We start from the raw sequence: 27,019 nt of genomic DNA on the forward strand, positions 1-27,019 counted from the left end.
CGAGCGAGACGAAGACTAGAAATCGTCTACGCGGCATCGAGCGAGACGAAGACTAGAAATCGTCTACGCGGCATCGAGCGAGACGAAGACTAGAAATCGTCTACGCGGCATCAGGACAGCTGCCCGGGACGGAGCAGGCTGGGCCAGGAAGGCCAGCGGGGGCGGCCACACACATGGGGAGAGGCTGGATGTGCCAGCACGGGCCCCCCAGCACTCACAAGGGCCGTCCCCTTGGATGGGGCATCAAGCAGAGCGGGGTAGGGGACCCCATGCACAGTCCCATCGACCCGGGAAGGGTGTCTTTGGGGGGTCAGACTCATCTGCACGCTGAGCGAGAACACCAACCTCGTAGACGGGGCTTGGGGGCGGCCTCTCCTGAGCCGGCTGAGGAGTCGGGGAGGCTGGGGGCGTCGGCTTCTGGGCCCGGGCCTGCTCCTGGAATCGAAAGGCAAGGGGCGGTCAGGCGACCAGAGAAAGGTCCACCCAGGGTCACGCCACCGCGTGCTCACCACCAGAGCGGAACACGGGGAGGACTAAGCACGGAGACTCTAGCACAAGGTGCACTGAAGATCTCACATCATCAACACACAGGACCTAAGGGGCCCCCAGTCCTCCTGCTGTCACCATGTAAAGCACAGGGTGCAGGCAGGCGGCCGCCCCGTGCCTGGCCCAGACCTCACACAGGTGACCAGAAGAGGGCCTCGAGCCTCTGGGCTGTCGCTCCAGAACTTAGATTCTACAGACCTACAAGCACGCGGGACAGACGGGAATCTTTGGGGGCCAGAGTGGGGGCCGGCATCTCAGAGACGCAGGCACCCCAGTCCCCAGATCCTGGGAAGAGGCGACCTCGCAGGCCAAAGGGACAGAGGATGGAAGCAGTTGGGGACGGAGGTGGGAGACAATGCCGGGATCCCGGGGCGGGCCCGATGTAACCACAGGGTCCTTCCCACCAAGAGGGACGCAGACATGTGGGAGACCCATCAGAAAGGGTCACCACGGAAGCAGAGGCCGGGAAGGGGCCCCGGGCCAAGAACGCGGGTGTCTCTAGAAGCTGGAAAAGGCCAGGAAATGGGTCTCCTCGCAGCCTCCAGAGCTGAGAGAGGGTCCACGTGTGCTGCTCCGAGGCAGAGTCTGGGATCGTGTGGGATGGCAGCCCCAGGAAACCTATGCGGACAGCCTGATATCACAGCAGAAGAGACAGAGGACCAAGAGGGCCGGTGCCAGGAAGCAGCAGAAGCAGGAACAGAACCCTCCCTGGCCTCCGCCCTGCCGCCAGCCGGACAGTCAGGTTCCCACGCTGCCTGGAGCCGCCCGGGCTGGGGGTGGGTGTTCCCGTGGAGGGGGCGTGTCTGGGTGGGCTCTGCAGGCCCGGCCAGACACAGAGCTGCCCTTCACACCTGAGCTGCCATGGGGAGGGTCTGTGACGGCCCCTCTCACAGCCACTGGCCGCAGACAATAACTTGTCACCGCGAGCCAGCACAACCCGAGAGTCCAGTGCGTGTGGATTCGTGAAGTCTTGCCCGCCTGCCGATGGGAATGTCCTATGGCCCAGAGGATTCTGGAGTCCGAGCGGCTCCCCAGGACCAGCAGAGGCGAGGGGCAGTGGCTCGAAGCAGAGGACAGGACGGCAGAAGGGACAGCAAGACAAGGCAAAACAAAGATGCCACACAGAACCACGGCGACAGCCGTCCGCAAGCCACCCGCTCGTGCTGAGCCGTCCAGATGCCGATGAGGCTCAGCGGTCCCAACGTGCAGGCTTAAAATGAGGAAAGCAGTCATTACTCGATGAAACCACTACCAACAGCCCTACAGCGTGTGTATCCATGAGCTGGACAACCATGAAAACCTAACCTGCAACCCCCCTAATTCAGAAGTTCTAGCGACTGGGGGTACAGCTCAGTGGTAGAGCATTTGACTGCAAACGTTTCTAGCAATCCTGGAACAGAAACAAGAAGCAATTACACAATCTTGTTCTTATTCTGCCTGCGATGGAACAACCCTCAGATTCTATTTAATTCGTCTCTCTGGTGCTCACAGCACGTTCATTTCCTCAACCCTCTGTTCCCTCTCGATGGGGGTTCTCTGAGCCCCAACTACTGATTTTGGGGAGGAGACATCTACAGAGTGCAACAAAGCTTTCCGGTTTATGAAAGAACATCACAGGCTTTATCTAGGACTCCGCCTCATAACTACCTGAGAGAGAGAGGTGGTGAGCTCCCCGTCTCCGCTCCACAGGAGAGCGCAAGGCCACAGCACAGGGAGCGGCTGGGCTCAGGCTGCCAGGCTGGCCGCTGCTAACATGGGGACCATAGCCACCGACATGCAGGCCATGTGGAGAAGGCGGAGGAAGAAACAGGCCCAGAAACGCTCCCAATCTCCTCCCGGCTCCGACAGCAGAACAAAGACGCGCACACACAGCAGACGCAGGTACAAATAGAAGAGAGTTGAGAGAGAAAGCAGAGAGCGGCTCTGCTCCTTCACAAGGAGTCCCTCTGTATTCTTAGCCTCCTCCCCAGGAGGAAGGGGCTTCCAGAGGGCCATGGGTCAGAACAGAGACTGCCAGGACCACGTGGGGTCCGGGGCTCTGCAGGGGCGGCGGGCACGGGAGCAGCATGGCTGACCGGCTAGGACCTGGCCATCAAAGGCTCCGCCCGCCTTGTGTGTGGCTGAGGGCACAGCTCCGAAGAGCAGAGCCTCAAACGAGGGTTCTGAACGTTTTCCATAGAGAAGCTTCCGGACCACGGGGCCCAGGAAGGCACACTCACGTGCAGCTGCCTCCGGGCCTCCTCCTGCTCCTGTCTCTCCTTTGCCATCCTCTGGGCCCTCTCGGCTTCCGCCTTCCGCCGGTCCTCCTGCTCCTTCTCCTTCGCCAGGTTTTCGAAATTTGCTCTGATGTTGCTTGTTCTGCTGTTCACTACAGAGGGGAGGAGAGATGCATGCTGGGCGTCAGAGCGGCAGCGTGACCCCCGACCCCAGCCCCGAGCCAGGGTGGCCCGCCACGCGGGACCTGGCATCACACGCAGGTGTCCCCCAGTGGCCGGCTCAGCCCACCCGTCCCAGGCCAGCCTCCGCGCCGTCTCCCGGACGTTCTAGGGGCCTGCCGGAGGGTGCAAGCCTGGCGTCGGGAGTATTTCCTATTTCAAACGGCGCTGGGTTCTTTGGCAGCACACACTCAGGAGGGGACCAAAACGTTTTCCCTGAGGACGGGGCCTGACGACTCCGCAGACCACTGCTGTTCTGTAAATCTCAAGCCCCGAGCGCATCTCCTTGGCGGGGGAAGGGCTGCAGACCACGTCTTGGCAGGGTCTCAGGCAAAACCATTCGTTTGCTGAGCTTATGGACCCTTCACGGAGCATCGTTTCGCTCTGACATAACGGACGAGGTACGGGAGTGTGTCTTGTGCACCTGGCAGGCTTTCTCTCTAAGATAAATCAACTCAGTCTATCTCTCGTCAATAGGAAAACTCAAGCTTCCAAGAAAAATTCAGAATTGTGGAAACCCTGTATCTACTCTGAGCATGACACCCCCCAGGTTCATGTAAGGACTCTGGTAAGACACAAAGCAATGCCACACTTTGGCACAGGTTTTGCTTCAAAAATTTGGTTATTTTTTCCATAAAAAGTATTATGATGTCGGGGCGCCTGGGTGGTTCAGTGGGTTAAAGCCTCTGCTTTTGGCTCAGGTCATGATCCCAGGCTCCTGGGATCGAGCCCCGCATCGGGCTCTCTGCTCAACAGGGGGCCTGTTCCCCCCATCTCGCCGCCCACCTCTCTGCCTACTTGTGGTCTGTCAAATAAATAAATAAAATCTTTAAAAAAAAAAAAGTATTCCGATGTCAACATGGGATGTTTCGTTTTTAAGTGAATAAGCGAAATCTGAAATTCCTGTGTCTCAATCCCACTACAGCCAAGATCAAGAGACACAAGGCCCACCAACAGTCCCTGTGAGCGTAGAGGGGTAGAGAGTCCCGAGACCCCCAGGTCTGGGAACTGCTGACCCAGGGTGTCCACAGGAAACAACGGGGACGCTCTGCCTCTCCTCCACTTAGCACTTTCTACACGTTTTCTCCAACTCAGTGATCCTCCTCAGGGTGTGGCCCACGTGGCCAGAGCAGGTAGATGGCACCTTCCCTGGCGGCGGCCAGCTCTGAGGGCCGGCGGCGGCAGCCGGGTGCACGACCCACAGAGGGAAAGGGCGAGAGCGTCTACTTCAGCTTCTGCGCAAGCAAGCACCACGCTCCTCACAGCCGCGGCTCGCCGGCCTCACTGGCCAGCCGGGGTGGGAGGGGGCCCTGCAGGCACTACAACCTCCCAGAACCTGGTCCCTGGCTGTGAGGGGGGCCCTTGCAGATGGGTGGCTGGCCCAGCTCTGCTCTGGAAGGTGCCCCCCCCCACAGAAAACCCCCAGTGGCAGAGCGCGGCCACAGGCTGCGGGGACATGCAGGAACCCCTTCCCCGCCGTGAGTAGGACCAGGGCGCTCGCCAGCGCTCCTAGCCTACACGGTGCCCACGACGGGAACACCGCGGCACCGGGGCCAGCCACGACTTACCCGCCTCGACGGGGACGGTCTTCTGATACGCTGGGGCCACCTGGGCAACGTCGTCGAACGTGGAAGCGTTCTATGGAGACAGAAGTGGGAAAATCAGGGGAGCACTCTCCTGCCCCCTCCAGCCCGCCAGGGCTTCTACCTCGCCCCAAGGTCGGGGCCAGCCCTGCAGCTCCTGAAAGCACCACCGGGGGCGCCCAGCGGTCTCACGCCCACCTCCTGGAGGACACGATGGTGTCCAGGCGGGAAGATGACCCTGTGTGACACCACACGGGACCGGACGTGGCGTCCTGCATCTGCCCAAACCCATGCGATATGCAAGGCCGGGGCAAACCCCAATGTCAGCCAAGGACTCTGGGCAACGAGCACGTGTGCGTGCAGGCTCGTGGGCAGTACGAGCGCGTGTCCCCGGGGAGCGGCAGCGGTGGGGGATCGGGAGAGCTAGTAACTGGCAGTGGGAGGGGCTGTGCATGAGGGAAAGCAGGGGTGTACCAGAGCCTGTCGCTCTGCCCGTGTTTGCTGAAACCGCTCTGAAAACAGTCAACAAGCACCCCCCAACCCCGCAAACACATCGGCGTCAGTGCCAATAACCTGACTATGGGCTCTTCTCAAGCCCCCCACCCTCCCGGGCCCCCGAGGGAGGCCTGCATATTGGCGGGGACCCCGAGCCTCTGCTCTGCCAGGGACGGCGCCCTGGGCCACACCGGAGCCTCGCGGGGCCTCGTCATCCAGTCCCCAATGCGCGAGGTCCCAGCCTTCCGACTGCAGAGGCCCCCACTCCGTCACAGCGCAGTGACAGTGATGACCGCCCAGCCAGAGCCGGACTCAGACGCATACGGACAGGCCCCCGGCACCCCGGCTGTCCTCGGTTTCCCCATAAACACCTCCTGGAGGAACACTTCTGGGGCTCAGGACATAGCTGCTTCTGACACACGAGCGAGGACAGGGGCCCGCAGGAAGTGAGCAGCTGAAGGTCACGGCCACGCGAGGCTGAGGGAGAGTGGCTGCTCTGCGGGGTGCAACGCCGGCGGCACAGGGACACAACCCAGCTCCCCTCCCCCGTCACCACCTGCCCTTTCAACCCAGCGGCATCCAGTCAGGCACCTGCGCACCCAGGGGTCACCGAGCCATGCCCACCTCTCCTCCAGGTGCAGCTGCTGGGCTGCCCTGGCCAAACTCTCTGCCCCTTCCAGGTGCCCCCCCAAAAACTGCCCACGTCTGCCACACCTCTTTCTAGAAAGGTCTCCAATGCCCGTCCCTCACCCTACCCTGCAGCTCCCAGGGTGACAGCCTCGTCCAGCCGGTTCTCCAGCGCCGCTCGGGATTGTCTCTGCCACCTCCCTGGGGGCTTTTGTCCCAGCTGTGCTGTCTCCCCAACACCGCGCCCCCCTCCTCCTTCCGGACCAGAACCCTCTCCCTCTGCTGCTACTCCCCCACATGGACACAGCTCCCTGTCCCCTGGCCCAGGACGCGGGACAGCTCTCACCGCTTCCACTACCCCAGGGACCGCTGCAGACCCAAGTCCCATGGGGCCCACCTCTCTCGGCGACAGCCTCATGTCACCGCCTGGTTCTGAACCCCTTGCACACGTTTACTGGAAAATGGGTAGTTCCTACACCTTCTTTCCAAGGCTGTGCCCCTGCCACTTGCTGCCAGGTCCCACACAGTCACGTGAAGGGTCCCCCAGGGTGATAACATCCAAGTGGCCAGCTCTGAGCCTGATGGAGCAAGACTGAAGGAGGACCAGCCCTGCCACTGGTGACCAGGGGCCAGGCACAGGACTGGGCAGAAAGGCCTGCCTTTGTTCAGTGGACCTGAGAGGACACAGCTGCTCCCCGTCCCCAGCGGGCAGCTCCTAAGTTCACCCTGCTGATGTAGTCGGGCCGTAAACGAGAACAGCCACCCGAAACATGCTTAAGACTGACCCACCGAGACTCTGAAGCCAGCAGAAGGGACAAAAACCCTGGCTAGAGGAACAGGGGTATCCCAGGGAGGCCGCTGTAAGAGGTGGCCCAGCACTTAGGCTCTGGCTGTAGACGAACACTGGGCCACAGGCCTTCCACAGCAACATAGACGTTCCAGATCTGGAGGCCCCAACGTGGCAGCCAGCACCCACACGTGGCCAACGGGCTCTTCTACCATGGCCCGTGCGACCAAGGAACCTGGTTCCCAAAGTGGTTTCCTACTAAGATGAATTCAGAGAGCGACACGCTCTTGGGCTGTCAGTCTCGTTGGCCTAGAATCTCGTGTCCAGGTTCTGACAGTGGCCCAGCCACACACCGACTACCAAACGGGCAGGGACGGTATCTGCCTCACAGCGCGGCCATGCGCGGCCCTGGACAGGACACCCCCAACAAGCGAGGTGAGGCCTGAAACATGGGCAGCAGCACTCAAGGGTCTGTCCTTCCGAACGTGGGAACCCCCACCCACCAGAGACCATCCCCAGAGCAACACCCAGCAGGACCTCCGTCAATTCCCGAACTGTCCGCAGAAGACAGCCCTGGGTCGGAAACACTCACCTTATCCATGCGGTCCTTCTGCACCCCGTATTTTCCGCCGAATCCTTTGGAGTAGTCTGAAAGGAGGCGCAACACAAGGCTTACTTGCGGGTCGAGGAGCAGCACGGCGACACCACCAGAGCCATGCAGACCCAGAAACAGCCCAGGAAAATGCACCCAGCGCAGAAAGAAAGAGCCACCAACGATGTGCCTTTACTTGCAAGGCGAGTCTGGATTCTACCACTGGTGTTCGGGAGGCAGGCAGGTGGGAGGCAGAGAAGAGGCGTGTGCATGCTTTCCCGCATTCTCCCGAGGGACGGAAAGGGTGCCAGGTGCGGGCGGGCGGGCAGGCAGTGAGGGCGAGGAGGCCACAGCGCGGGCCGGGGGGGTAGGGGGCACCGCTTCAAGAGCACAGTCTTCCGCCCAGCAACGGCTGACCAGCCGCGGCCCTTCCTGTATCCTGCTCTGTGAGCGCTAAAAGGAAGCTCAACCGTGGGCTTCTCTCGCTTTTTCAAAAGCAAAAATAACTCCATGGGGGAATTCTACTGGTCAAAGACTTATGTCCCAGCGACACAGGTCTACAGGGCAGTCATGGCATCACGCAGCGCTGCCATGGAGACCTGAGGCTGTCCCCATGCCATCTCCAGGATGAACCCAAGTGCGTGCTCCCACCCCGCCGGGACCCTGGCACCGGACACCTGAGCTTCGCCCCCAGATCTCAGGCCATCACTCCTTTCCCAGCCGCACTCCCCGTTCTAACAACTCGGTTAAAGATTGAACGGTCATTAGCGGCACCTGGGTGGCTCAGTGGGTTAAAGCCTCTGACTTCGGTTCAGGTCATGATCTCAGAGTCCTGGGATTGAGCCCCGCATCGGGTTCTCTGCTGGGTGGGGTGCCTGCCTCCCCCCACTCTCTGCCTGCCTCTGCCTACTTGTGATCTCTGTCAAATAAATAAATAAAATCTTTAAAAAAAAAAAAGACTGAACGGTCATTAAAGAAAACACGCTGGCCAGAGTCCTAATACCTACATCTAGAAATTTCGTTTCTTCCCCGTTTTGAGCACGTATCAGTGGTTCTGTGCAAAAAGTCACGCGTAGATGGTGTCACCAAAACGCAAAAACAAAAAGACAATATCCCCACCCCAGCCAAGGACACCACCACAAGGGAAACACAGAGACCACACAGAACACGAAGGCTCGGGGCCAGGCGAACCAAACAGCTACTTGGGTGACTCCAAGAGGTCACGGTCAGCGGCAGGATCTCCTGGGAGATCAAAGACAGCCCACCCCACCCCTCGTCATGTTACAGGGTTAGGAGGACGTTACCCTAAGAACAACTCCTCTTACCAGACGCAAGTTCTAAAGGGCAGGGGCAGAAAGGGCTGCAAGTCGGAATCACCCCAGCCCCAAACCGGGCTGAAAACAGCCATGTGCCCCTGCCAGCGGCTAACTCGGAAGGCTGAGCCCCTGAAGTCCGTGCTAGAGGCGGCTGCACTGGAGGGGGGGAGGGGGGGTGGGGCTGGTGAGCGACTATGCCTTGCTGGGACTCGTGCTTGGCCAGTCTCTCCTTGTAATCAAACCCCACAGCACAGGAGTCCTGCCTCTCGGACTGAACACCAAATCTGCCTCCGAAACCAGCCTTATAATCTGAAAATCCACAAGCAACAGTGGGGAAAACCGAGAGAGGAAACACAGTCTGGTTAGGATCGTATCAGCAAGTGCAGGCATCACACACGTCCTCTGGAGAACGCAGAGCTTGTGCTCGCTTTGGCAGCACAGGTACTAAAGGCAGAGCTCCATGGAGCCTGGGGCCGGAGCCAGCTCCCGGGCTCACACACAGGCCCGAGTCAGCGTTGAGGCCACAGGACACACTGAAAGTCGTGACACCTCAGCCCGGGTCTGAAGAGAGGTTAGGAACTGCAAATGAAATCATTCCAGAAAAGCACTCCATGCTCTGAGGTCTCCTTCTGGGGTCCTACCTGCGCTGCGGACCCGAGAGTGCATCTCTGTGCGTGTAAGGCAGAGACACACTGTGCACAAGTACCACAGGGCCCCGCAGGTCGGCCCCCCTTTCACGTGTGCTGGCTGCAAGGGCGGGTGCAAGGCCGGGGCACACATGGCAGGGCTACACCCCAGCCCACAGCCTGAGTCCCAGGGACGGTGCTTGTCCTGACGGGAACGCGCTGTTGGGCGCAGGCAGCGGCCGCGGCACACCTGGTCAGTGGGACTGCGCACACGGGCAGGAAACAGCATTCCCAGGATGCTCCAGGAGCACAGGTGGGCACGGCGCCCCCTTATCATAGCAGCTCCCAGGGGAGGAGGGCTCATCACTACACTAGCTGGGGAGGTTTTCAAAAACGTGGCAGGCAGAGGACAACCCCAAACAGTGGAGAGAAAAGGACACACGACAGAAATGTAGCAAGAACACAGCACAATGGCGGACCTGTGGACGGAAACAAACTAACTTCTGGAATGTTCTCAAGTAGGAGCCAGCATAATAAACGTTACCTTTTTGGGATTCGTGCAGCTGCAATTTCTCCTGGTGATCCCAGCCAAGAGCACATTTGTCTTGTCTGTCTGTCTGTACACCGAATTTTCCTCCAAACCCTTTCACATAGTCTACACACACAAGAAAAGACCACGGTCTGGTGTCAGCAGGGAGCACGGGCAGCGAGTTCCCGGTACAGGCAGACACACACAACCTGCTACACCCATGCTCGCTCCTCCCGCAGGAAGAGAGCCTCCTCGAGAGCGTCTGGAAAGCAGCCTGACCTGTACTCTCGGCACTGGGAGCACACAGAGGACCCCGCATACCAAGTTCCAAGACACGCGACCCAAAGCAGCCCCAGCGAGCCGCCACGCCTCCCCGTTTACAACCCAGACGCGCGACACGCAGCCGTTATCACAGGCAGCGACTGGGGTGCCAGGGCTGAAGATGTGTCAGGATATGGTTTCCTCATTTAACAGCTGTGCTGGGGACCCGCTATTTCCAGGTGCAGGACTGAATTACAAAGAGGCATCTAACTTCAGGGGTTCCCTCCCCGTGACGCTGTCCCCCTCTGTTCTGGCCACCCTCATCAGGCCACCAGCTGCCGGCGAGAGAAGAGAAAATGGGACGCACCTTTCTGCGACTCGTGCTTCTCCGTCTTGCCCTGGTACTCGAAGCCCACGGCGCTCTTGTCCACCTTGTCCTTGTCGATACCATACTTGCCGCCGAAGCCCTTGGAGTAATCTGCACACGAGAAAGGTACTGTTCACAAGCCAGCAACACAATCAGCGAGCCGATCTGAGAAAGTACTCCTTTCACCCAGTTTAAAACAACACAACACAAGCCGAAAGTCTTTCAGGCGCACTGTAAGGTCACTAACACGGGAGACGCTGGAGAGCATTACTTGTGTACGTAACAGAAACGTGAACAGTAGCAAGGACAACAGACTGTAACAACAGTCGTATCTCTCCTCCATTCCGAAGGAGATCACAAAATGAGCGTGTTAGATGTGGGCGAGGAAGTGGAGAAGGGGGAGCCCTCTTGTGCTGCTGGCGGGAATGCGAGCTGGCGCAGTCACTCTGGAAAACAGTACGGAGGCTCCCCGAGAAGCTAAAAATAGAGCTGCCCTATGACCCAGCAATCACACTACTGGGTACTTAGTGCAAAGATTAAGAGATAGTGAGAAAAAGGGGCACGTGCACCCCAACGTTCACAGCAGCAATGTCCACAATCGCCGAACTGTGGAAAGAGCCCAGGGGAGCCTGGGTGGCTCAGTGGGTTAAAGCCTCTGCCTTCGGCTCGGGTCATGGTCCCGGGGTCCTGGGATCGAGCCCCATATCGGGTTCTCTGCTCAGCGGGGAGCCTGCTTCCTCCTCTCTCTCTGCCTGCCTCTCTGCCTACTTGTGATCTCTGTCTGTCAAATAAATAAAATCTTTAAAAAAAAAAAAAAAGAAAGAAAAAGAAAGAGCCCAGAGGCCCATCGACTAATGAACGGTAAAGATGTGGTCAATATACACAATGGAATACTACGCAGCCATCGAAAGGAACGCGATCTTGCCGTCTGCAATGATGTGCGTGGAACTAGAGGGTATCGTGCTCAGTGAAGTTAGATCAGAGAAAGACAATTATGTGATCTCACTCATATGTGGATTTTAAGAAACGAAACAGAGAAGCACCAGGGAAGGGAGGGAAAAATAAAGACAAGATCACAGAGGGAGACGAATCATAACGGACTCTTAACTCGGAAACAAACCAAGGGCTGCTGGAGGGGAGGCGGGTGGAGGGCTGGAGTGACTGCTGAGGGGCACTGGGGAGGGCAGGAGACGGAATGAGCACTGGCGTGACAGGCGATCGATAAATCCCTGAGCTCTGCCTCTGAAACCGGCAAAACACCGTGTGTCAACTGACTGAATTTAAGTTAAAAAAAAAAAAACAAAAAACAAAAAAAAAAACAGGCAGACAGACACGTGCTATAAAAATCTCCTAGGCATGAGAGGAGCCACCAAGCCAGCAGCTCTCATGGGGTCGCTCCGCTGCCTCAACAAGAGCCAGCAAGATGAGGACACACACAGAGCGTCTCCCAGAAGCATCCCTTCTACGCCACAGCGAGGCCACTGACACACCCATCTCGACACTTAAGCAGGGCTCTCCCAGGACCCCTCTCGGAGCAGACCACGGCAATTGGCCCCTCGGGGGAAGGCCTGGGCTGCAGAGGCCTGTCTGCCCCCACGTGCTCTGGCCTCCGCTCCCCGACTGCCCAGAAGCAGTTTTTGTTCTTCTTCAAGGGTTTGTGGCAGAGAAAGTCTGAAGAGCACCGAGTGGACCCCAGGGCGGGCCCCGATGCGCAGGCCGCGCGCCATACTGAGCAGCAGAGCACAGGTCTGCGACAAGCGGACAGAGAAGGCTGAGCTGCACGTGACCCTGCGGGGCGTGCTCGGCGATGCCCATGGCAAGGCAGAGGCCCAGCTGCCCCCAGGCTTGCGGCTGCTTCCCTGGGGAATGCCCAGCCAGCAGCACTTCCAGTGTGGACTTCTGTCTCTTAGAGGAATCTGGGTTTTTAGGGGCGCCTGGGGGGCTCAGTCAGTTAACTGTCTGCCTCAGCTCAGGTCATGATCTCAGGCTCCTGGGATGGAGCCCCACGCTGGGCTCCCTGCTCAGTGGGGAGTCTGCTTCTCCCTCTCCCTCTGTCCCCCCTCCACTCATGCTCTCTCTCAGTCACTCTCTCAAATAAATCAATCAATCTTAGAAAAAAGAAATCAGAATTTTTAAATTAGACGTGAGCTCTGTTTTTACATGTTGGAAACTGTGTTTATCAATTTCAGTGTATAAGGGTGCCCAGCTGGTGGAGCATGGGGCTCCTGATCTTGGGGTTGTGAGCTCGAGCCCCACACTGGGTACACAGATTACTTTAAAAAAAAAAAAAAAAAAAAAAAACCCTGGGGCGCCTGGGTGGCTCAGTGGGTTAAAGCCTCTGCCTTCGGCTCAGGTCATGATCCCAGGGTCCTGGGATCGAGCCCCGCATCGGGCTCTCTGCTCAGCAGGAAGCCTGCTTCCCTTCCTCTCTCTCTGACTGCCTCTCTGCCTAATTGTGATCTCTGTCTGTCAAATAAATAAAATATTTTATAAATAAATAAATAAATAAAGTAAAAAACCTTAAAAAAATTTAAATATGCAAGCCAGACAAAACCAAGCGAAGAAGGGAGCTCCCAGGGCCTTCGTGGGAGGGGCTGCACCCGTAAATGCCGCATGGGGAGACCCCTCGCCGGGCAGGATCCCCAACAACGGAGGGAAAAACCAGCCGGCGGGTGAGGCCAATGTGAGGTTGCCTCCTGAACTTTGAAGTCAACGTCCTCTGACCCGGCAGTTCCATTTCTCGAAACTTTGTGTTAAATGATCACTTAGGGATGAGACAAATGGACAAGAACATTCACTGTGGTCGATTTTTGGCTTCAAAAATTGCAAATGAGCTCAATTTCACGTTCTAAGGAGGCATGGTTCCATGCTTGTAGCTTCTCCGCGCGACGGGGACAGAGCAGTCGACACAGACAAATCCCTACGCTGACCTGAGTGGGACAAGAGCGTCCCCATGCGTGCAGCAAACAAGGCTGTGCAAGGGTCACGCGAGCTGCCGGCACGGAGGAGGAAATTCCCCGGGGCGGACAGACACTGCGCGCGCGGGACGGAGGGGGAGGGAGGCAGGCCCCGCGCTGGCCTTACCTTTCTGCGACTCGTGCTTCTCCGTCTTGCCCTGGTAGTCGAAGCCCACGGCGCTCTTGTCCACGCGGTCGGCCTGCACGCCGTACTTGCCGCCGAAGCCGCTCGAGTAGTCTGCGGAGATACCGCAGCGGTCGGTCGAGGAGCCCAGTAACAGCCTCAACTGTCACTTTGGCTCTTCGACCCAGCAAGACAAACATGTGTCAGAGTCAGGACTCGGCAAGAGATCAAGCGCACAGCTTAAAACACTCCCCACCCAGGATCACCCACGAGTGACCCCAACTCCGTCTCCAGTGCTGCCCCGGCACCCGTGAACAGCACACGAGAGCTGCGGTCCCAGCTGGGAAACGAGCCGCCGGAGCACGGAGAGCCGCATGGCTCACCCCTTCCCAAAGGGGCTGCGGAGGTCCGGTCCGGGCCAGGCCAGGCCAAACGGACAGCGCGCCCGCTCCCGGGCCGCCCGGTGACATGCAAGACACAGGTGTAAGCCCGCGCGTGCGTGAAGACCGCATCAAGCACTTGCAGAAAGGGACGTGCTTCCGCTTTCAGAAAGAGGCTTTAGGAGGCGGCACGACTCGAAGGTCATGGGCGCCGTGTGAGGACCACGCGGGGAGTAAAGCATTAGGGATCGGAGGGCTCCGGTTCCCACTGCTAGGGGCAGTGAGCTCGTCACCAGCCACGCCGGAGACCAACTCTCCCAGGACAACGCCGCTCAGAAGGGAGAAGGCAGCCTCTGTCGCAGCCTGGGAGGCACCATGACGACATGGACACTCAGGGATCACGGCCGTCCCCAGGAAACCTCCTCCAGTGACAGTGCCCTCCCCCGCTCCCTCCTGCCCGGCCGTCCACAGCGCGGCTTACCTCTCTGCGAGGCGTGTTTCTCGGTCTTGCCCTGGTATTCGAAGCCGACAGCAGACTGCAGATACCAAAGAAAGGGACACAGATTTTTAGATGCCTCCGAATCAGTTCATCTGAACCCACAACACATACGACATTTTTAAAAACATGAACCATGTTATTTTTTGACCTCTGATTACTTAACCCAGGTGCAGGTCTAACCAAAGCCTAAAGCTCAGGTGTCTGACGTGTGTCGGGCCACGAAACGTGCACTGGGTCACGTGGGCAAGTTCCGCTCGTGGATTTCTGCCCGATGCCAGCCTGGGACAACTCCCACTGCCGCCGTGACCTCGCTTTCCACGTGAGCTCTTCTGAGAGTAACACGGACATCAGGCGTGAGAATGGGGGCGGGGGGGATCTGCACCCACAGCCCTGGGACAGGCAGGCACCATCACCCCATTTTACAGTTAACACAGACCCACGGCTCACGGAGCAAAGCCTGAATGCAGACTGAGGTGCGGGCCCACAGCCCAGGCTCTCCGGGCTATGACAGAGAGCAAAGATGCTGGCAGGGCTCAGTCAGAGAATCGGGGACAGGCCGAGGCCTGGGTGACACCTGGACGCCAGGCCTTAGTTCTGGAAATGGGTGCGGGGGTTGGGGGCGGGGCTCTCCCGTGTCACAGGGACGTCCATGCAGCGTGGGTGGCTATGACAGGGTCCCAGGACATTCTCAGGCAAATGTGAGGCTGTTCCTGGTCCATCTGATGACGCGACAGCAACACAGAGGACTGCCCCCACAAGAGCAAAAACAATCCTGAACGGTTCCTGTCCTCATGTCCTCAGCCCAGCGAGCCAACCATTTCCGAGGCCCGGGGTGTGGGGGGCGCTGGGGGTTCTTCCAGGAATCCTGCCCTCAGGACGCCCACCTGGCAATGCGGAGTCGGAGCCACCTGGTGCTACGGTGACAGTCCCGTGGACGCCACGGTCTGGACAGAGTGGCCCGATCGCCGCGTGCTGGCTCCCACGTCCCCCACTCACCTGGTCAACTCTGTCCACCTGGACACCAAACTTGCCTCCAAAGCCGCGAACGGAGTCCACCTGGGAGCAGTGCTTGGAGAGCTTCGACTGGTACTCGTGGCCGACGGCCGACTGCAACGGGGCGCGGAGGGGGCAGTGACTGCTGGCTGTGCCAGCCCTCACAGCCCGGGCTGGGCTCCTCCCCAAAACGCACACAAACGCCGGCGGAGGGGGTGCCCAGAGCTGCCTGAGACCCTGCCAGGTGGGACCTCTGGACGCAGCGGGGACAAGGCAAGGACCCTGCTGTCAATTCCTCCCCAAACCCGGCCTGCGACATCCAGCCTGCCCACGGAGACTGCTGGCGACAGTCACTTGCTCCACTAAAGTGTGACATGAGACCAGGAACCAAAAATACTCTAAGGGACAGAGCCGCAGACAGCATGCTTCTGTTAGGACACATGTCCAGCCACTAGTACCGAGCGAGCGCCCTGTCCAGGCAAGGAGCAGTTGCCACCGTGTCCCTTCATGGCCCTCGGGGAAGGAGGCAGACTCAGCCACCCTCTGCCCACCGTGCCGTTTGCTACAGACCCTATCAGTTGGGCTTCTGGGCCACACCGACCAGCCAGCGCTCTGTAAACAAAGCTTCTGGAACACGGCCACATCTGCTCACTTATATCCTGAGGCCACTTCCGAGACTCAGCCACCAAGTTCTGGAAACTGCCCGAGACCCCACGGCCTGCAAAGCTGAACACATTTACTACCAAGCCCCGAGCACCGCCAGCACCGCCCCCAGAATGGACAGGACCATGGACAGCGGGGTCACGGGACACAGCACAGGGACAGCACATCTGAGCCCTCCTTCTAGCTCCGACCGTCACACCACCCAGGAAGCACCCCACAATCACCTGCCGCTCATCTGTGGGGCTCCACAGGATGCCCTGGTTCAGGCTGAACTAAAGCAGGGTCAGCCCCACCGCAGACCCTCCGTGGGCAACTCAGGAGTCCGTTCTCGCCATATCCCAGGGGAAGGAGCAGCATCCTCCTGGAAGCTCCGGGGCTGCGCTACCACCGCCCGCACCCCGAGTCTGCTCAACCTCAGTACTGACAGACAAGCTCCGGGACATGCCGCGGCCTGCAGGGTCCCTGGCCAGAAAGCGCTGACAGAGCAGCCCGGAGGGGCAGCCTTCCGAAGGGGTCCCCCAGCATGAATCGCACCAGAAGAAGTGAAAGAGGTTTTAAGACTTTCCTAAAAACGTAGCCAGAGTGACAGCTTGGCAATTTTTCTCAACCTTTTTATCCACACAGATTTACCCGGTTGACGAAGTCATGTTCGTGACTAGAGCTCAGCACTGGGCAGGGCGCCGCCTGGACGCACACTCCAGGTCCCGGGGTGTGGCTGTGGCCAGCTCGACCCCGAGCGAAGGGCGGGGGCCCGAGAGCCGAGCAGACAGGGGCTGGCGGCTGCCCCAACGGCCCAGGCCACATGCCTCTGGCCAATCCGTGCCTGCCTGAGGTGGGTCTTACTCCCGAAAGTCTCTACTGCATCGCCCTCAACTGTTAACAGAGACCTTAGGACTTAGGGCTTTTTCCAACGTCTGGAGAGAACAAGTTACAAGTAAGAGTGACTGGGCTGGGGGATCTTCGTTCTTTCTGACAACAGGTTCAACCGTGCCCCCGGAGCCGCAAGCAACCTCGCCGAAGTGCGCGGCGAGGCACGGTCGGAGGAACCCGAGCCCCATCAGCACCCACCCCCGGCTCCTCTTCAAGGGGCCCCACAGGCTGCACTGGCACGAAGGGGCTGCCCTGAGCCATCTGGGGATGATTAGCACGTAGGCCAGGGACGTACAACCCAGGCACTCAGAAGACATCCCTGGGCACCTTCACGGCGGCCAGCCAGGCACGAGGTGAGGACAGGCGCCGGCCCCAGAGAGCCTCTGGGGCACAGAGGACAACAGGGAGAAGGCACAGGGGAAGGGCGCTGCGGGCTGGCCAGAGTGGGGAAGAGGACACTCCTTAGGGAAGCTTCTCAACTAGAAAGGCCTGAGGCCAAGGTGCTGAGCGGGCAGGAGGCGCAGTCCCTCAGCAGCAGAGAAGCCAGAAGTGAACGCCAGGTTCTTCCTGCCATCCAGCTTCCTTAACACCTTGTTTTCCCCCGGGTGTCATCTTTCCAACCCAGACCCAGGTCCCAAACTAATCATTCATTTCTCTCCCAACTGCCCACAGCCCCATGCGCACAGGCTTCGTGCGGGGTGGGAAAGGCTTCTACCGACCGGATTCTTTCACTGGCCTGAGCACGTGGTGGTTGTGTGTTTGCGTTGCAAAAAGCCACCAGGCTCTTCTTTAGAATCTGAAGATTAGAGGCGCCTGGGGGGCTCAGTCGTTATGCATCTGCCTTTGGCTCAGGTCATGATACCAGGGTCCTGGGATCGAGCCCATCGGGCTCCCTGCTTCTCCGTCTCCCACTCCCCCTGCTTGTGTTCCCTCTCTTGCGGTCTCTTTGTCAAATAAATAAATAAAATCTTAAAAAAAAAATCCATAGATCATTCCGCTGCCCGCTTTCCCTGTCCAGACATCTCCAGGAATGAGTGTCACACCAGGAAGTGTCCGTGTCTTTCCTGCGGCTCACACTTGGTCCAACTCCAGCTTAGGCGAAGTTCGGACCTCGTTTGGGGAGCCCATAGGCCCCCCTGCCCACCCACTCTGTGGTAAAACGGTGTGGCACGGTACACTGTGACCCCGCGGTGGCATTCCATGTCCGCTCAGAAACTGAATCCAATCCGTGCGCGCGGAGGGGGACGGGAGGGGAGGCAGGTCTGGAATTACAGACCAGAACCAGAACACGCCCCTGCCGACGGCCTCCCCCCGGCCAACAGCCTCCCCCCTGCCAACGGCCTCCCCTCTACACAGGATGTGGGCAGACACCAGCAGGTCACAGCAATCTCACGTTGAGGAGCCTGGGAAACTCGCGTCTACAGGGACGTCTGGAGAATGTGAAGAACCGTCTCAGGGGAGAAGCCTGCGACACACCAGCCCCTGCTCTGTCCTCTCCTGCACCACCAGCTCCCCCTCGGGACACAGAAGACGCAAACTGCTGACAAAGCCTGATCCGTTCAGTCAACAAGGCTGACACCATGTCGCCAGGTTCCTGAACTCAACCAGTGACAGCTCGGGAGAGGCTTGGCCACTGTTCTCAGATGGAGCGATCTTGCCTGGCCCTTGTTTCACGGAGCGCCAGACTCCCACGTGCGGTTCATCACGCACGACAGATGTCAGCACACCTACGGGGCTCATCGTTCGCCTGTGGCGTGAAACCAGGGCAACCCCAGACTTGGTCCCGGTCAGCAGGCTGGTCCGGGTTAGGCAGCAAGCTGAAGGGCGTGTGGCGGTCACGGCAACACCGGCGGTAAAGAGGCTTCTGGGCTCTGTCTGGGTCCCGGGGCAGGCCACCCTACGCGTCCCCATACCCCAGCAACCGTGAGACCCTCCGGCAGCTTCTGAAGAGCGGGAGTCAGGTCAGCCAACAGAGGATGACTTCTGGGCAAACCCCAGCTCCAAGACACCAACTGCAAACGTTTAACCCAAGGAGGTCGGAGCCCCTTCTCGCCCGACCACGTGCCAGCCGAGAACAGACACGCAGCGGCCGCACCTCACCTTGTCCATCCTGTCCTGCTCCACGCCGAACTTCCCTCCATAGCCGTGAGAGGCTTTCGGTCCCGTTTCAAGCTCCTTCTCCTTGAGGGTCTGATGTTCTTGAAAAACGTTCTCTCTCAGCTTGTGTATGCTTTAAGGGAAGAGAGGAAATGAAAGCAAACCAACGGAACAGAAGTACACCCTCGCCTTCAAGGAGGACACACGAGGACGAGAGACGTCACCTTCGTACCCCTATGATCTCGTGACTCTGGCCCCCCAAGTCCCAGACTTCATCACACTTTCCTGACTCCTCCGCCAGCCGGCCCACCTGCTCCAGCAGCTTAAGCTTAAGGGGGAGAAGAAACCAATGTGCACACCTACAAGGCATCCCAAACCCCCCGAGTAGCTACCCCGAGACGTGGACCTTCTCTCAAACGGAGAAAAGGTTCTGCTTCATCAGGTAACAGCACCAGGAAAAGCAGTTCTGTGAACACCACCCAAGGCAGAAGGGGAAACAAAGTCAGCAGTCCCTTACCCCAGACACACTGAGGACACTGGTCCAAGACAGTGAGGCAAAACATTTCAACAGTGTCCCTTTACTTGAAATACTCCAGCTTTGGAAATATTCAAAAGTGAAATGAAAGACTTTCAGATTTATCATCCAAAGCCACTTTTTACCAGAAAATACTGGGGATCATCAAACAGATCACAAGCTGTGGTCAAAGCCTGGCAGGTCAGGGAGTATCTACAGCTGTCCCCATCAGACCACAAGTGGCACAAACCCGCCCCCCTCAGGAGCAAGAGGAAGAACACTGCTCCTCACCCCCGGAAGGACCCCAGGGCCCCTGGAACCATCCCGGAGGCTGCTCCACCAGAGAATGCCGGCGATGGCCAACAGGTCTCAAAGCCACGGGAACAGAGAGAACGAGGAGAAGAACGGGTGACCTAACGCACTGGGGAGACGGCCTGACGCACGACAGTGCTGGCTCCCCTCCTGGCAGGCCCGGGGACCTCCCTCGACGTCCTCCTGGGTCTTCTGTGGAGGGTGCGGGCCCAGCAAGTCAGGGAGGAATGGACACTCGTGTCTAAAATGCCCACACCACGGGCTGCATCCTCTTCTATGGATGATTTACCGACTCTCTCAGCCAAGAAGGGCCTCATCTTCCTGAGAGACAGTGGGGCCAAGCAGGACCAATGATGCAAAGGGTCCCAGGGGTCACCCGGGCAGGGACAGTCCTTCACGGACAGGGAGCGAGAGGGACGTTCTGAAGCCAGTGCGGCCTACGCAAAAGTCTGAACACATTTTAAAAGTCGGGTTTAGCTACACTTCCTGACAAGGAAACACCACCCAGAGAGGGAACAGGTCAAGACAGGGTCGAGTCGGGACCAAGGCCACGTTCTCCTACAACAGTGATCACTCAGTTCCCCTATTTTGGGCTTTTCGCGAGAACAGTGCTTAGAATCCAGGACCCAAAGGCCCGTGATAAAAGAGTAAAACTGTAATAGTCATGGCAGGGGTGGGGCGGTGTTTCAGGTCTAAGGCATGAATTTCAAGGACACTGTGCGTGTCAGAGACGGGCCACTGGCAGAGGGGATGCAGGGGACCACGTCCTCCCGCAAGAGAGTGGACACCAGAATTGCAAATGAAGGACTCGTCCGCAGCAGGAACTTGAAGTCGCCGCATCTGTGAGCTCACACACACACACACACACACACACACACACACACACACACACACGAAGTACATCACCGTGTCCTACCCTAGTCTCCCGCACTGAATGGAGGGAGGGACTGCGTGAGGGACAGAGGCCAGGGCCCCCGGCCCAACTGCTGTCCGCTTTTCAGGGGACCGTTTTCACCCCAACAGGCTCTTACTTGATGTGCTCCTGGTGCCCAGACCCCTTCACGGTTTTGGCCCCCCATCTCTGCTCTTTCTCGCTCACGTCGTTCTAAAAAGAAGAAGACACGATCAGCGGACTCCCCACGACCCCGGGGATGCGCGGAGGAAAGCCGCTTTCGGGAGCAGTACGGCGGCGGCGGGATGGAGGCTCGTACCACAAAGTCGGGGTCGGTCTCCCAGTCATCGGCGCCCCCGTCGTCCTGGGTGATGGACACGGCGTGGCCTGCCGAAGCCTTCCACATCTGGAAGAGCAGTGCGCGGGGTCACGGGGCTGAGCAGGCGGCCCCCGGCACCCCGACTGCAGCCCGGCTCAGGGGTCACCTGCCCCGCATGGACCCCAACACGAGAAAGGAAAGGAACAGAATACTGTGTTTCTAGCCCTGTTCTCAAGGGGCATCCGAAACAGGCGTCAGAACATGCCGCCTTCAGTTCAAGTGAGAACATCTTCGGGAAAATAAAAATGTCACGCGTGCACTTACGTCGTGAAGAACCCGTCCCTCCCGCAAAAAGAAAAAAAAAGCAAACAGACTACCCGTTTTGCTTTCTATTGCTTAGTGGACATGCAAGTGCTTCCTCAGCTCAGCCTCTGGCAAGTGAATAAATGTTCCACGTGATTTACGAGGGTCCCTCACCATCTACATGGGGACGCAGCCAGGACGCGAACTGCCAACCTTTCCTGCCCCGGGCAGCCCGGAGGACGGGAGGTGGCCTTTCCGCCCCAGCAACGGTTTCACCTGGCACAGAGGATGACGGCTTCACGGCGGGGCAGCAGAGGCTTTTCCTAACCACAAAGGTAAACTCTAACCTTTCAACCTTTAATGGTGTCAAGAGAAAACGAGGTCTGAGAAGAGCGGACCCGTCTTCCCCAGAAGATTTCATAAAATTCCCCCGAGCCAGGAAGCACCTGGGAGATTATTTTAACTCGATCAACCGAAAGCTTCTGTGGCTTGAACTCAAACAGGACGGAAGCCCCTCAGGAGCCCAAGAACCTCCCGTCTGGACCCACCCCTGACCCCAGCTCTGCTGGGCCTCAAGTCCAAACTCAAGGCGGCAATGAGGGCGCGTGACAGCACTCTCAAGTTCCCAGATGCGACTCCTGTCACTGTCGCCTGAGCCAAGTCTGCTCCCGGGTAAGGCAGGACCGACGCAGTCCCTTCAAGGCCACCACGAACCCTGCTCCCCTCTGTCCGGCTGTCCCAGGTACGGCAAGAGTTTCGCAGATATAATCTGCTTTTGACACGAGTTTAGTGAAAAAAACAGACTAAACGCTCAGCCCTGGGAGGAGCAACCAGATACGCCCCGTCCCCATGCGCCCACTTACAAACGCAAGGACAGCCACCTGAAAATTCATTTGCCCCAGTCTGCCTCTCCCAGTCAAACGTGCCCCGTATGTCACCACAGTAGAAGGGGCCACAACTGTGGGGCGTCAGCTGCCCAGGGGTACAGCCACTGAGGACATGTTCACACAGAAGGACAGGGTCTCCGGGGAGGGTCAGTGAGGCTACCTTTCCTCCTCAGGCAAAGGTGAAAGGGGTCATCGCTGCTGCTGTCGTGGACTCACGCGGAGAACACGGCAGAGCCAACCTTCACAGGTCCTTCTGGAAGCCAGCCTCCTGGGGGCAGGGTGAGCGCTGGCACCTGCTTCCTGACACCCTGCCTGGCAGCTCCTCCCACCTTCCACCGCACAGATCCAAGAGGCCAGATGGCTCCTCCCAGAACAGAGAGGCTTCCAGAGACGTCTGGAACCCCCTTCTCTTTCAACCATAGGCAACACTGGAAACTAGGCCGACTCACGTTACTTATTTCTAAGTAATCTCCACACCCAACATGGGGGTCCGAACTCACGACCCCAGACCCCAAGATCAAGGGTCACATGTTATTCTGACGGAACCGGCCAGGCGCCCCTTGACTTTACTTTTTAAGCAACATTTCCTCCAGAAAATGATGGTCCCCACCTCCGCAGACCCAAAGGGAGAACACTCCCCTCCCTGCCCGGGGAGCCACCCCGACCGTCCGAGGGGAGACGAGGTGAGAACGCTCACGGGGTACAAACCTTTCTTTCCGGCTGGCGACAAAAGGCTGCTCAGGGGTCCCTGTGGAAAGCCAGTGCTCCTGCGAGGAATTTCCAGCATTTGGGAGTGATTCTGTCTGCGAAAAGACGAAGGGCAGAAAGCTCAGAAGCAGCCAGTCTGGGCAGAGCCCCGCGCACGGGTCCTTCCGGGAACCTCTGCCGTCCTCCCCCGCTGCGCGAGGCTCTGTAAGGAAGCCTGAAAGGAGGGCGGCAAGATTCGCAGCTGACCAACGTAAAAGCTCGACTTTCAGACACACAGAGAAAACACAGAAAACAGCAAGCTTCACAGGACTCACAGCCGCGTGGAGCTGCTTCCCCGTGCGAACGGTGACCGCGGCAATCGCTCGCAGACGTCTCCTGCTGGCTACCACCCTGACATGTCTCCGTTTTCTGCTCCTTCTAAATTATGCCTTTGCTCAAAACCCTAAATCCTATTACTGTGAGTTTAAGAAAATAATAACATAAGGAAAACTCTGAAGGGATCGTGTGTGGCTGGAGACAAAAGCCACATGGTGACGGTCACCGGTATGAGAAGGGGGCGGCGCTTGCGATGCGTGGGTACGGTTACCGGTAGCACGGGGATCAAGACTCCAGCGCCTCGGGCCACCACCGCACCACCTTCTCCACCACCCTCTCCCGAGACAACTCCCACTGGCACTGTACTGCCAGACATCCCAGAGCCGAGGAACCTGGTCCCCTTGCGCCTAGGAACAAGCCATTCCGAAGCACCAGCTGCCTGTGTCGGCACCCAGCCTTGTCCCACGTCAGGAACTGGACGGATGATGCTTTGCCAGCCTTCCCTACACTCCCTATTGTGTTCCTGATGCTACTATTCACTCCTCCTCTCTTCTCAGTCCCCTCTGGAGACCCTAACTTCTGTAGGCTGCTTAGTACGTGCTAGGGGCTGAGGTTATTACCGTAATCGGCGAGCACCTGTAAAAATCCACCCAAGGGCAGCCGGGGACAGACCCAAGTCCACACTTACCACCCCCTCAAATTTTTCAATTAAAAAAAAAAAATCACAACAATAACTGAGAATGTAAAAGCCTGGGTCTTTTTTTGGACCCAAAGATAATCCTTCTGGTGCCCTACCTCACACCATATACAAACACTAACCCCAAAACAGGTCAGAGATCACACAAATCTAAGCTTCCATTATTAAACTGTCGCAAGAAAACATCAGTGTAGATTTTCATCACCTTCAATTTGGCGACAGCTCTTAGATGTGACACCAGAAGCACAGGGGAGAAGAGGAAAGAACAGAGAAATTGGACAAAACTGAAAGGTTTTGCTTCAAGAGACAGCGGCAAGAGACTCAGGACCATTCCCAGAACAGGAGAAAACAATGTTTCCAGATCATATACCCGAAATAAAGAACTCAGACACTCAACAGCAAACAGGACAATTAACCACGTTGTAAAACCAGGTGGGAAGATCTGAACAGACGTTTCTTCAAAGAGGCGTAAACGGCTGCTGAGCTCACAACAAGATAGGAGGGAGCATCAGCCGTGAAGGAAATGCAAATCAAACCCCCAAGTGAGCTCTGAGGCTGAAACGAAACACCAGACAGTATCGAGTGAGACGGGGTGCGGGCCCCAGAGCCGCCCCAGAGTGCTGGTGCGAGGGAAAACGAGTAACAGAGCCACAGGTCGGCGAAAGGTGACACACAGTCACCACTGGCCCAGCAGTCCCCACTCCAAGAGGCAGGCCCAAGAGAAAGGAAAATTTACGGCCGCACAAAACCTCGTGCGGGAACGGTCCGGCAGGATTCTTCTTTAGGGCCAAAAAGCACAAACAAGGCCAGCGCCCACGTGATGCAGCAGGTCCACGTGACCCACTCGTGCTGGAATGTTATCTGGCAACACAGAGGGACCTGACCACCCGCTACAGCACGAGCGAGTCTTGAGAACATGCGAAGGGAAAGAAGCCAGACACAAAACCCCACATATCAGCCAATCTCCTTCACATGAAATGTCCAGAACTGGCAAGTCTAGGGAGACAACCGCAGATTTGCGGCTACCTATACTGGAAGGACGGAACAGGGATCCTTTTGAGGGGATAAAATTACTCTCGAGTCGATTGTGCTGATGGTTGCACAAGTCTGAATGTATTACAAAACGACTGAATTGTTCGCTGTAACCGGGTGAATTATACGGTGTATGAACTGCACCTCAATAAAACTGTTACCAAAATACACCCCTCACCATCAACGGACCTTCCCTGCAAACGTCACACGTCACACGTACTCATCAAGACCGCACAAGGGTGACATCACCATGCGCCACCATATAAACCGAGGGGAACATTCTATGGGACAAAGTTCTAGATGACAGGACAGAGTTGGCTTCCCATTAAGGTCACTATGGCCAGCGCAGCAGAGCAGCAGAGCAGCAGACTGAACCAGAAGGCCCTAGCTGTGCACGGCCGGCCACTCCTCACACCGCACTCCCCAGAGAAAAGCCCCTGGCGCCTGGGCTTGCTTCCCCACCGGCCTGCACCCCCACAAACCTGAAAGACTAGGCCAGGGCTGGAGCCCACACCCTGCAGCCGCTGGGGATGCCTGGCATCCCGCACCACCAGGCAGTCTCGGTGCTCCCTAGCCAGTCTCGGTGCTCCCCAGCCAGTCCTGGTGCTCCCGAGGACTCAGGCCCTCCACCACGCCCTTTTTGAGCACCTCCCTGGGCTGCCCGGCACCCAAGGAGGTCTGAATCACCCATCGGAACCACTCAGACGGGCTTTAAAGAGAAGCCCCTCAAAATGACCCGCCCAAAAGTCAGGGGCAGCCACTGGGAGACAAAGGATCAGAAACAATCCTGCAGCCCCCTCCCTCTTTATTCTTATTCCGGAGCACTGGAAAGCGTCCTTTAGGACTCTTCCTGCTCCGGGGGAAATCTGGGATTGGTTTTCTAAGACCGGGCTGCCTCCAAGCACTGGGGCAGTGACTCACCCCACGGTCAGAGGGAGGCAGGGACAACGGGCGCCTGTCCAAGGCACAGCCCTTCCCAGCCCTGGGCCCGCTGGGCCAGACCAGACGCCAGAACGCAGGGGGTTAACCCCTGACAAAGCACAGCGGGGCCAAGTCCACGCAGCCCAAATGGGGCGCTGGCAGGGCGGTCTCTGGGAGGGGACGCCCACTCAGGATGCCTCCGGAGCTGCGGTCAGCGGAAAATGGGATTCCTCCCTCAGAGGCCCCACTCCCCCACAGATTCCAGTCTCAGGAAGCCCTGTCCCCTCTTCTCCCGACCCTCCAGCAGGGCGATCGAGCTCCCATAATATTCAAGACACGGAAACAACCAGCCCAAAAGAACCCTTCTGGTGACTTCCAACACCCCCAGAGGAGGGGCTGCTCCAAATTTAGAGCCTCTCGACCAGCCGCAGCTGCGCGTGTCGCTGCATTCCCACTGACCTGATTGCAGAACTTCCCGGTAGGTGCCCCCGACTCCCGGCCCCTCCCCGCCCGACCCCGGCCCTCCTCGGGCTCCAGGCCTCCCTCCCCCGCCCGACCCCGGCCCTTCCTCGGCCTCTCCCCGCCAGACCCCGCCCCTCGGACCCCGGCCCCGCCCCGCCTGACCCTGGCCCTTCCCGGCCCCTCCGACGCGGGCCGAACGGACCTCGGCCGACCCGACCCCGGGCAGACCCCCGGTCTCCGTCCCTCGGCTCTCACCCACTCCCCACCGGGGCCCAAGCACGCCGCACTCAGACCGACGACCCTCCGGCCCCCTTTCTCCCCGCAGCCCCAGCCGCTCCCGCTCAGGGCCCGCAGCCCTCCTCTCGCAGCCCAGCGACCGGCCCGCGCCCCCCCGCCCCCGCCCCCGCCCGAAACCGCGAGCGGAAGCGCGGCGAGACCGCAGCGACCGCCGCTTCCTTCCCGTTCCGGGGCTGGCGGCGCCCAGGGCAGCCGGCAGAGGAGCCGGGCCTCCCGCCCTGCAGCACGGCCGAGGAAGCCGCGCTCGCTCACCGCGGCCTGGCGTCCGTCGGTCCCGGCCCGGCCCTGGACCCGCCGCGCCCGCTGTTCCCGGGCGCCCGGCTCCACTTCCGGTTCCGCGGCGGGGGCGGGGCCGCATCCGGGTCCCGGCGAGGCCCCGCCCCGCGCCCTCCGGAGATGGGGGGCGGCGGGTTGCGGGCGCCCTGGGAGCGGGGCGGTGAGTCTCGTCTGGCCGGAGCCGCCTCCCGCGCCCACGTGGCACCGGCCGCGCCCTCCGCCGGCGGCCGCGCGAGCTCGGCCGGAGGATGCAGGCGACTCCCCGCGGAATGAGTGCGGGGCGCCCGCTCGGCCTGCGCCGGGGCGGAAGCTCCCAGGGCGTGCGCTGGGATCCCTA

At 58.9% G+C, this 27,019-nt stretch overlaps 1 protein-coding gene across 3 annotated transcripts in view; it reads right to left on the bottom strand.

Moving 5' to 3' along the window:
* LOC111149641 (cortactin) overlaps positions 1–26,785 on the bottom strand; it is a 31,441-nt gene extending 4,656 nt beyond the window's left edge. Inside the window, exons 1-15 of one of the 3 annotated variants that reach the window (XM_022506834.1) lie at positions 26,659–26,785; positions 22,683–22,777; positions 20,785–20,871; positions 20,605–20,678; positions 18,751–18,880; positions 15,121–15,231; positions 14,107–14,161; positions 13,249–13,359; positions 10,165–10,275; positions 9,552–9,662; positions 8,580–8,690; positions 7,066–7,121; positions 4,550–4,619; positions 2,766–2,914; positions 346–435 (exon numbers count right to left, since the gene is read on the bottom strand). In XM_022506834.1, the coding sequence (XP_022362542.1) occupies positions 346–435; positions 2,766–2,914; positions 4,550–4,619; positions 7,066–7,121; positions 8,580–8,690; positions 9,552–9,662; positions 10,165–10,275; positions 13,249–13,359; positions 14,107–14,161; positions 15,121–15,231; positions 18,751–18,880; positions 20,605–20,678; positions 20,785–20,871 (1,266 nt within the window). In that variant the 5' untranslated portion in view covers positions 22,683–22,777; positions 26,659–26,785. The remainder of the gene's footprint in view (positions 1–345; positions 436–2,765; positions 2,915–4,549; positions 4,620–7,065; positions 7,122–8,579; positions 8,691–9,551; positions 9,663–10,164; positions 10,276–13,248; positions 13,360–14,106; positions 14,162–15,120; positions 15,232–18,750; positions 18,881–20,604; positions 20,679–20,784; positions 20,872–22,682; positions 22,778–26,658) is intronic. The other 2 variants (XM_022506835.1, XM_022506837.1) reach the window with 2 other exon arrangements.
* Between the last annotated feature and the right edge of the window lie 234 nt (positions 26,786–27,019).

Source organism: Enhydra lutris, unplaced genomic scaffold (genome assembly GCF_002288905.1).
Source record: "Enhydra lutris kenyoni isolate GAN:26980312 unplaced genomic scaffold, ASM228890v2 scaffoldscaffold22, whole genome shotgun sequence".
In the NCBI taxonomy this organism is placed as follows: domain Eukaryota; kingdom Metazoa; phylum Chordata; class Mammalia; order Carnivora; family Mustelidae; genus Enhydra; species Enhydra lutris.